The sequence below is a fragment of the Camelus dromedarius genome, chromosome 7 (assembly GCF_036321535.1).
Source record: "Camelus dromedarius isolate mCamDro1 chromosome 7, mCamDro1.pat, whole genome shotgun sequence".
NCBI classification, from domain to species: domain Eukaryota; kingdom Metazoa; phylum Chordata; class Mammalia; order Artiodactyla; family Camelidae; genus Camelus; species Camelus dromedarius.
The window spans coordinates 13,389,578-13,400,675 of record NC_087442.1 but is presented as its reverse complement, the minus strand read 5'-3'; the positions used below and the strand labels follow the sequence as shown (position 1 = coordinate 13,400,675).

At 42.6% G+C, this 11,098-nt stretch overlaps 1 protein-coding gene across 2 annotated transcripts in view; it reads right to left on the bottom strand.

Moving 5' to 3' along the window:
- The window catches only part of ZC3HAV1 (zinc finger CCCH-type containing, antiviral 1), a 52,470-nt gene that overhangs the window by 4,954 nt on the left and 36,418 nt on the right, over positions 1–11,098 (bottom strand). Inside the window, exons 9-12 of one of the 2 annotated variants that reach the window (XM_010983178.3) lie at positions 6,223–6,325; positions 3,711–3,795; positions 2,618–2,748; positions 1,980–2,110 (exon numbers count right to left, since the gene is read on the bottom strand). In XM_010983178.3, the coding sequence (XP_010981480.2) occupies positions 1,980–2,110; positions 2,618–2,748; positions 3,711–3,795; positions 6,223–6,325 (450 nt within the window). The remainder of the gene's footprint in view (positions 1–1,979; positions 2,111–2,617; positions 2,749–3,710; positions 3,796–6,222; positions 6,326–11,098) is intronic. The other variant, XM_064487325.1, reaches the window with a different exon arrangement.

Below are 11,098 nucleotides of genomic sequence, written 5' to 3'. Positions count from 1 at the left end.
ACCACCCTCATTTCTGGCCTGGACGCCTGAAACAACCTCCCAGTTGTTCTCTCCACCTGCAGTCTCAGTCCTATCCCTCCTTTCTTCACATGGCAGCCAGAGACATCGTGTCACCTCTCTCCTAAAGCCAGTGCGGTATGCAATTGTCCTCAGGATAAAAACTAGCCCCCTAGGACTGCTTGCAAGATCTTTCAGGATCCAACCCCAACCTACAGCTCCAGACTCATCTTCTGTCACTCCAACCACACCTTAAATGCACGGGGCTATCCATAGCTCCCTGGCCTTTATCCACCTCTTCATAAACACTCTTCTCCCCAATTTTTTTTTTTCCTAACTAAGCTTTTGTTTGTCTTAGAGGTCACACTTAGACTTCACAATATGCTGATTTTCCATAGTCTACTTTGATTCATTTTTTCATCATTCAGTATAATTGATGTAATGGGATAATACTGTAAAAACACTATGCTTTTTTTTTTCTTCCAATTCCTTATACACAACCATGCTTCATTTAGCCAGACACATTTTTTGCCTCAAAGAGAATTAGAATCTTAGGAGGAATATATAAGGAGAAAGAGAGAATCATGGTCAGCTTTTGATTACCAAAATAGGATCTAGAAATTCATTGCAAAAAAAAAAAAAAAAAAAATGGCAGACTTTGTTAACTAGAAAGAACTCAGAATGAGACCAGGAGCAGGAACCCTCTCTAGGTTGAGTCAAAAAGGGACAACGTGGGCTCTGACTCAGTCTTTCAGGGACCTTGGGTCTGGGCCCAGAGGGTGGTCAGTGACTAAAAGACAGAGATAACAGAGGGGAGTCTGGGAGCAGAGGAAAGCATGTGGCCCCCTCTCTGGGTAGAACCCCAACTTTCCAGTGCTCCAGATTCTTTTGGGTTTTTTACGTAGATCCTCAGATTATCTTCAAATAACATTTTGTTTTTTTCTTCTTAAGCATTTAGCATCTTGAGGTACCTGGGTTGCAGAATCTTGAGAGATTTTATAGGTTTGTGACGCCTGCAGCACCCTGGACACTAAACATGTTCCCTGAACTTATGCGTGTCCCGTCCAGCTTCTTGAATCGCGTTTGTACCAGGACAGGTCCCTCTTTGCTTAGCTGCCCCCTAAATATGTGCTTCCTCTTCTAATTTCACTTAGCTTCTGCTTTTTATACAAATCTGAGTTTTTGTCATCTCCTCTGTTGTCCAAGTGGGTGGCTTTTGTTTTTTTTTTCCAACTGGGTGGCTTTAACCTCCCTGCTGTAGCTCTTATTCTCAGCCCAGACTGATCAGCAACTCTGGCCCCACGTCCCAGCTCTTCTGAACTCCCTTACTAACCTGCCTTCTGCTCTGTCCTCCACCTCCCATTAGATGCCTGGTTTCCATCTCCAGTTTATCAAGATGTAACCCAGAGCCCTTCTGTCCTTCCAGGCATGTCTTACTACCCCTTACATAGAGTCACATGCTAAATTACACAGGTGACAGCCTAACCAGAGTGGCTTCACACTTGCCACAGGGAGGCTTTGTTTTCCCTCTTTGAGATTTTTTTGTGTGAGCAGACTTGTGCTGCTTCAGTCCCCAGTTGACCAGCGTGGCCAGAGATGAAAAGAGGCATCTTTGATTTGAACCCATCAGTGGCAACAGAAGGGATGGCCATAGGTCAGGAAGAGCCATGGCCGGAACTGAGCAGCAGTGGGAGCCAACAGGTGGAGGAGTTTGCAAGCATGTGTGAGATGCTTTGGTCCTTCTCCCTCCAAAACACAGACGACAGGAGGGGAGCAGGGCCAAGGCACTGCATTCAAGTCTCCACGTCAACTTCCCACTCTAATTTAGGCATTCCACGTTAATGTGAGTTTATTTTCTCTCCATGACTGGGAAAGCCTGGACATGCTGGTTAATACAAAACAATTACAGACACCTCATAACAGGAACACGTGGAGAGCCTGAGTTAGGGCTCTTCTAGTCGGCTTCTCTATTCCACACAAACCTTTTCCATATTTGGCGTCGTGAACTCCATGTACGGTCCAGTCAAAATTATTCGCACAGATGGATTCCACGTGGGCGTGTGCCGTTGCACAAAATAGGAGTTTTTCATATCTCTGCATCTCCTTTCTCTTCCTAATATAGGAAATGTGAGACTTAACCCCAAGAACATTCCTCACCCACTCCAATTAATAACATTGATCCCAACTGAAGTCGAATCATCTTAAAATTTTTATTCCACTAGCTTTCAGAATGGAGCTACTAACATGAAGGCAATAGCTGTTAAAGAACAAATTTATTGGGGGCAGGGGAGGGTATAGCTCAGTGGTAGAGCTTGTGCTTAGCACGCACGAGGTCCTGGGTTCAATCCCCAGTACCTTTGTTAAAATAAATAAACCTCCCCAGCCCCCCCAAAATGAATAAATTTATGAAAAACTTTAAATGATAGACACAGGAAATCATTTAATTGTAGGGCCAAAGCTGAAAGAGAGAAGCTTCAGTTTACAGGATGAAAAAAATCAGTAGAGACTGAAAAAACTGTTGACTACTAAAATAAACCAGTGACTAGAAATCTTAAAAAGATAGATCTTAACTAATCCTCTCAAACTCTATATCAAGACGCCTGATAATGTGGCCACTGACCTTTCAAAAGCATTCAAGAGTTTTGTGTTCTGAACCTTCCTTATCCTTTTGATCTTGAAGTTTTTCATGGAAGCTTTAAAACGCTCACTTATTTCGTCGTATTCCAGAGAGTGGTTATTGATCTCAAGCAACTGGAGAGAAAAAAAAAAAGGAAATTATATAGACGTGAGACAGGAAACACTTCAGGCCTGATCTGTCCACACGCGTGGCCGCCTACGCCACAGAGCGCCTCCGCCAGGCCTCTGACAGCACATGGGATAAGCTGGCTTAGGGTTTCCACATCAGGCAGTTTATTCCAGCAATGAACCAGATGACACGGGGCCATCTGCTCAGGCTGACTTAAGCCTAACAAAGCATTACACCTGAAGTGCAAAGGGAGGCCCCCCCCTGAGGTGTCTGACTTAGTCCAGTGACCTAGAGAGTTACTTGTGTAAAGCCAGTGCAGGGGCAGAGGCACTGGAGGTACCCAAGGAGCCCACGCAAAGTGGCCGGTACCCAAATCAATGTGATGTGGAGGCTAAAAGATCCAGGAAGAGTCTTGCCTTAACCAGGCGAGATGATGAGCTGAGCTTTAACCCCCTAGAAACCTCCTTTTTAATTCCACCTAAAGGGCGAGTCACTGTTACTATCCGAGTTCCAATTTTATTGTCTATAAATTAGAGAATCTGATCTCTATCTCACGAGGTTATCCAGGAGATCTGCCCAAAGGAGATGGTGTGTGGCTGGACTCTGGAAACAAGGTGCCCTGTAGAGGAGCTCTTCTCTGGAAGTGACACATAGCACAATCACCATTTGGATGTCAGCCATCGAATCTTTTTTTTTTTTAATTAAAAAATAATTTTTTTTATGTGTGGGGGGAGGTAATTAGGTTCAGAGGAGGTACCAGGGTTTGAACTCAGGACCCAAAGCATGCTAAGCATGTGCTCTACCACTTGAGCTATACCCTCCCCACTAAGGCCTTTGAATCTTAATGCAAGAGTTTTGCAGAAGCAATTCATTCATTCATTCATTCATTCAAATACACACATTTGTAGCAAAGTAGTCCTTTGTCCCACCTTGAAATGTGACCCACTAAAAAGTAAAAAACAAGTACCTTATAGTCATTTGAGAAACTCCTGTTCTGCTGAGGAACAAATGTCGAGGTTAAAGGCTCTGACTGGGTCTGCATCTGCTGATGGCTACAAACAAGAGAGAGTAAGAAATTCATTTGGCTCCGTGTTTCATGTGCCCAAGTCACTTTCTGTCCCTAACTTCTACTAAGCCAAGGTTCCCCAGAGAATTTTCTCTATGTATTTTCTTTGGACTACATCCCTGCATATTCCTGGTCCAGACATACCAGTAATCATGCTTTTTAAAAATGTGGTGATTATTCGTGATTTGGTAAATTGCTATTTTCCCATTGATTTAACATGTAAAAGCTTTGATTATTCTTTACATTTCTGCTTAACCTCCAAAGGTCCTAACGTGTTAGCATTAACTGTCTTACAGCTTCTTTGTCAAATGATAAACACTTACATACTTTAGGGGTACGGGGAGAGAATCCTCCCCCTCCTGTATGAATTGTATTTCAGGGTAACTATACATGTTGGGCTTCTCTATGTGCCCCCCTCCACTAACACGCACATAGGGGGTTACTGTACAATTTTCTGTACTTTAAGTCTGAAATTTTTCCATAATGAGAAAATTAAATTTTCAAAACTGCTTTAAGGGAGAAAATTCTTTAAAGACCCCCTTTTGTAAATTGAAGATTCTTTTGGAATGAGAGAGGTTGGCCCCAATTTATTGATATTTTAAGCTCAGATTTCCATACTGGATTTGCATAGTGCCAAACAGATTAGATTAATATGTTGAAAGGTGCTCATCAACAATGAAATATGCTAGAGCTCCTTTCTCTTCAGACTGTTCAGGATAATATTCACAGTCCTTATTCTATCCTAAGGCAGTGTGTCTCCTCCGGTCTAGTGAGAGCAGGATTAAAGTTGGTTCTCTCCACGACCTCCCATGGGCGGTTTCCTCAATTCATTTTACTCACTCACTCACTCAGCTGACTATTCAGCATCACTGTGTACCATTCATCATATGAATATTTGAAGAGCTTTGAGGAGCTGATAATTGTGGAGGGGAGGGAAGAGGTGAGGGGGTTATGCTAGGAGAGACAGACATGTACTTTACTCCTCTCTACGCTGCGAAAGTTTTACTTTATTCATTTGAATATTAAAAGAATTGGAGGGGACCTTAGATGGTTAGGTGGATCCGATTCTAATTCTTGGGAGCCTGAATTAAGAGATTCAGAGAAAATCAGGCAGTTGCAGCAGCAGGTAAAGATGAAGGGGTATGAAGATTGGAATGATGAAGTTGAAACTGGCAATGATGAAGTTGAAACCAGAGAAAAGTATTAGATCTACAGACAGAGGTACACATAGACATAGCTAAGGTGGCTGAGTCCCTTCGCAGGAGAATAAGAATCAGAAGAAAAGCAGCTAACATTTACTTGACGAATGTGCTTCTATCAAGCCCAGGTGACAGATGAGGGAATGAGTGACTGACTTGTCCAAATCCACATACCTAATGAGGAGCAGGAGAATCTGTGGGTAGACATGTAAATGTTGAGTCCAGTCATTAACCTGATCACAGGCAGAGACCTGTGACCCCAGGCGGCTCAGGTTCTGAAACAGAACTGGAACCAACTCCCCTCCCCACGGCCTCAGAGAGCTCAGGTCCCCGTCCTTGGCTTCTGGTGAGACACTGTTTTCCCTGTCACACCACGTTTATCCTTTTAGTAACTTCCCTTTTCCATGAAATACCTTATTCCTTACAACCAAAAGGACCTAATTAGCACACCCTGACTTTACACCTGCCTTAAAGTCTGTTTTACATAATCACTTATCACCTAGAAAAAAAAATCCAACTCCAAAAATGTTCATGGACCACGTAGATTTTACTGAGTTTCATCAGCAGACAGAGGAATTACACCAGATCCCCTACAGCAAAATTTCCTTTACAACCCCCCCCCCCCCCCATTAACATTATCTTTCTCCTGAGCCCTTGCTCGGGCAGCTACCTCATCCCTTTTTTCTCTCTTATTTCTTCATCAGCCTCCCACCCCCTGTAAATCCACTCAGCAAAGCTAAAGATACACAGAAGCACCCACAGCAAAACAAAAATCCAGCGACTCTGCATTTGATTCTTTCCGAGGCACGCCCCGTTAATCCAACCAATTACAGCTGAAGATGCTGAGCCCAGAGCAGGAGATCTGCCCAAAGTCCCTGTGAATCTGAGGGAAAGACAGATTTCCCGCTCTAGTATTCTTGTTGTTGCTGTTAATGGGGGTCCTGGGGATTGAACCCCGGACCGTGTGCATACTAGGCATGCGCTCTACCGCGGAGCTATCCCCTCCCCCTACTCTAGTGTTCTTTCAGTCACACCGCGCTGCTTAACAAGGACCTTACTCATAGTTAAAGCAAAAGGAAATTGCAGTGTTCTCCGAGTAAAAACATTTCAGAAAACAGGGTCCAGATTCATGAGTGACGTGATGGAGTGACGTGATGAGATCAGTGCCCGAACTTCTCAAACACGTGCCCGGCAGCTGTGCTTCAGACACTTACTCTCGTCCACGTTTAATCTGCTCCACGTCCGAGTAAGACACAAATGTCGGCCTTCTGACTACATCCTTTTGGGATTTGGAAGCTACGTTTGTCTGAATCATCCCTTTAGACAGAAAAGAGAAAACACAGATCAAGAAACAGTCCTAGAAAATGATGTACTGTTATTTTTCAGACGCTAGGAACACAGCAAATACTCATGACTCAACTGTACTTGTATGAATACAGAAAATCCTTTAGGATGGAAACTGCTCGTGATAAAAACTTGGAGCCTTCTTACTGCCCTTAATATAAGACCCAGCAATATTACTATGGCAAAGAGATGAATGAACATCCTGCAATTAATCAAATCTATAAAAATGTCACATGGTAAAGAGGAGAGATAGGGCAGCCACATAACAGGACACCACCCATGAAAGCTGCCCTAAACCGAGAATCAGTGATGTTGGGTTGGAATGTGGTAGATATAGCTTCAGAGTTCTTTCCTACCTCAGGGTCAAAATGTCGTTTTCAATTCACGCTGTAAACCTAGGTCTAAGCGGCAGCCAGCGTGAGTTCTTTAAAAACTAAATCATCGTACATTGCTAGTTAAAGTGTAAAATGCAGTAATCTCACTCCTTAGTATTTACCCAAAACTATATCCACACAAAGGTTTCCATTTAACTGTTCCTAACAGCATTAGCATAATAACCCAAAACTGAAAACAACCCAAATACCCACCAGCAGGTGAATGGCTAAACAAACTATGGTATATCCTTATGACGAAATATTACTCAGCAATGAAAAGGGAAGGACTACTCCACATGCAACAACATAGATCAGTGAACAGTGTTCCGAGTGAGAGGAGTCAACCACATGTACAGTGCACATGACAAAGTTCTACTATATGAAGTTCTAGAATGGATTAATCTATAGCAACAGAAAGCAAATCGGTTGGGGGGTGACTAATCACAAAGGGGCATGAGGAGACTTTTTTGATTGATGGGAATGTTCTAGCTCTTGATTAGGACAGTAGCTGCCCAAACTGGTCAGTGCTCATCCAGCTGCACACTTGAAATGGAGGCATCTTACTGCAGCAATCTTGCCTCCATTCAGTTTTACATCAACATCCATCCAAAAAGAGCAAGTCAGATCATGCCGCAACTCTGCTCAACACGTTTCGTGGTTTCCAGTTCATAAGATATTTCAGTTTCAACATCTGCTCTCATCTTTAAGAGACTTCCTTCCCATGTGCACAGGCTGCCCCCTCCCTTCCAAAGTTCCCTCCTCAGATAAAAGCAGGCTCCCTCCCACAGCTCCTCCATTCTCTTGCTGCTTCATCACATGGCTTCATTTTCCCCAGAGCTGTTATTTTCTGAAATTGCCTGGCTTGCCAGCACCTAGCACAGTGCCTGGCACATGGCTCAGACTTCAACAGTAGTTTAAGAATGAGAGAATATAAGACATAGGGAAAAATAGTCTCGGACACTGCAAACTTCTCACAACCTGTTTCTAGGAACCAAGTGAATAAAATTACTGGGCTAAAATTTTCCAGATTCAGGAACAAGGTACTTTGGTTCTCATCTCTCCACCACCCTTTTAAATTGTCAAAACAATAGAATACCACCAAAAAGTTTTTTTAATTTAAGCCCATTTTTAATCTTACTATCCAATAGAAGAGATTTTAAATTTTTCTCTATTGCCTTCTAGTCTTGGTCCACATGCATATAGAGCTGCCCTTGTTATGTGCATTAATTTTTTTAATTATTTACTTTGGGGGGAAGGGAAGTAATTAGGCTTATGTATTTATTTTTAATGGAGGGACTGGGAATTGAACCCAGGACCTCACACATGCTAGGCATGTGCTCTACCACTGAGCTATGCCTTCCCCCTAAATCATTTATTTTTTAAATATAACGTAAAAACAGGAAAGTACAGAAACATAAACTTGGGGTTTGACCTTCATTTAATAATATCAAATTTTGCTTTTGACACATAATTTTCATAATCATAATTTTTTTACTTAAACTATTTTATTGACATATAATCCACATCCCATAAACTTGACCCACTGAAAGTGTACACTTGAGTGTTTTTAGTGTTATTCACAGAGTTGTGCAATCATCACTACAGTCTAATTTTAGGATGTTATAATCACCCTCAAAAAAAAAACCCTCATACCCACTAGCAGTCATTTCCCATCATTCACTCCTCCCCTAGACAGACACAAATCAAATTTATGACTCTACAGATTTGCCTATTCTGAACATTACATACAAATAGAATCATAAAATATGTAATCTTTTGTGACTGGCTTCTTTCATCCAGCATCATGTTTTTGGAATTCATCCGTGTTATGGTATGTGTTAGTGCTTTATTCCTTTTTATACGTGAATAATACTCCACCAAATGGACGTGCCAGATTGCATCCATCCGTTCATCAACTGATGAATGCTTGGGCCACGTACAACCTTTGTTTGGCCACTGTGAATATTTATATTGTGAATATTTGTGTACACATTTTTGTTTGGATGTATGTTTTCATTTCTCTTTGCTATCTACCAGAGAGTGGACTTGTTGGGTCATATGGAAATTTTTTTGAAGAAATTGATCCTAACACTCATATATGACAAAATTATCCTAAAGTGCATACGGCAACGCAAGAGACAAAGGATAACTAAAATCATCTGGGAAAAAGAAGAACAAAATCGGACAATTCATTCATTCATTCAGCTGATTTCAAAACCGACTATAAAGCTACAGTAATCAAGACGATACTGAGTTCCGGTAAAGATGTCAGAGTAACAGGACCATGAACTCACCTCTCCTCACAACTACAGCAAAACTACAACCAACTTCTGAACAGTCATTGAGAAAAAAGATTGGAGCCTGGTGAAAAAGACCAGCTTCAACTGGAAGCATTGAGACGGAACCACAACAGGAACGTAGGAGGGGTGTGTTCACGATATAGTCGGGCCCCATACCCTCTAGGTGGGCAACCCACAAGCTGAAGAACAGGTCATAGAGGCGCTCCCACAGGAGTGAGAGTTCTGAGCCCCACATCAGGTTCCCCAAGCCAGGGTCCAGGCAGTGGGAGGAGGAGACCACAGGGCATCTGGTTTTGAAGGCCAGTGGGGCTTAACTTCAGGAGCCCCACAGGACTCAGGGAAACAGAGACTTAACTCTCTTGGGAGGCGTGCACGGGATCTCGTGTGCACCAGGTCCAGGGACAGAGACAGTGATTGCATAGGGACCTGGGCCAGACCTGCCTGCTGGTTTGGGAAGTTCTCCTGGGGAGTTAGGGGACTGCAGCAGCTCACCCAGGGGACATAGAAGCTGGTGTCGCACAGTCAGAGAGTGTTCATCTACATGAGCTTCCCTGGAACCTGACATCTTGATTAGATCAACAGCACCGAGACCCAGCCCCACCCAACAGTCTGTAGGCTTAAGGGCTGGGAACCCTCAGGCCAAACAACATACTGAGTGGAAACACAGCCTCACCCATCAGCACACTTTCTGAGCCACAAATGCCTCTAGGCAGGGCCCTACTCACCAGAGGTCCAGGCCAAGCTTCACCCAGCAGTAGGCGGACACTGACCCCTCCTGCCAGGAAAGCCACATAAGCCTCTAGCCCAGCCTCATGCACCAGGGGGCAGACACCAGAAATAAGAAAACAACAGCCCCAAGCCTGTGGAAGGAATCCACAAACACAGGCCAGACTCTGCACTGGGACCAGCTCCACCCGGCCCCTTGGGTGACATGAGAGGAGTGCACTGCGGGGACGCATAGGACGTCTCCCACAGAGGGCCACCTCTCCAAGGTCGAGAATCATAACTAGCCCATCTAAAAGCACAAAGAGAAAGACAGGCAAAATGAGGCGGCAGGGGAATGTCCTCCAGGACAAGGCACAAGATAAAATCACAGAAGAAGAAATATGTGATGAGGAGATACGCAATTTATCCGAGAAAGAGTTTAGAATGATGACGGTGAAGATGTTCGGAGAACTCAAGAGAAGTACAGATGCACAGAGAGAAGTTTTTAGCAAAGAGCTGGAAAATATAAAGAACAGCCAAACAGAGTTGAAGAATAAAACTATTGAAATGAATAACACATTAGAATGAACCAAGAATAGGCTAAATGAGGCAGAAGAACAGATTAGTGAGCTAGAAGACAGATGAGTGGAAATCACTATTGCAGAACAGGAAAAAAAAAGCCAACATTGCACCAGCATAAGAATAGACATACAGATCAATGGAATAGACTTGAGCTCAGAAATGAATTCTTACATTTATGGTCAACTGACTTTTCACAAAAGTACCAAGAAAAATCCATGGGAAAAGAACATTCTTTCCAACAAATGATAAGGGACAACTTGATATCCACAAACAAAAGGACAAATTGGACTCCTACCTTATACTACATACAAAAATTAACTCAAAATTGATCAAAGATTTAAATGCCAAGGTTAAAACTATAAAACTCTTAAAAGAAAACATAAGAGTAAATCTTTGTGACCTTGGGTTAAGTAAAGGCTTCTTACATGTGACATCAAAGCACAAGCAAGAAAAAAGTAAATAAATTGTACTTAATCAAAATAAAAAAAACCTTTGTGCTTTATAATCATAATGTTTAACAACTACCCAACACTCCCCTGAAATGCAATACCTTAATGTGTTTAGTCACTACTCTACTGGTACACAGATTATTCCTCTATTTTACTACTATAAGTAAAAGGTCTTCAAGCCTGTGGCTTAATTTTTCTTGTTGTGAATTATTTCTTTAGCAAGATTCCTTAGAGAATAAACAAGCTATCATATTTTAGTATCTCTTGGTATGTATTACCAGGTTGCTTTCCACAACAGTTGGTATAATGGTCCTTCAAAGTTTCATTACTTAACAC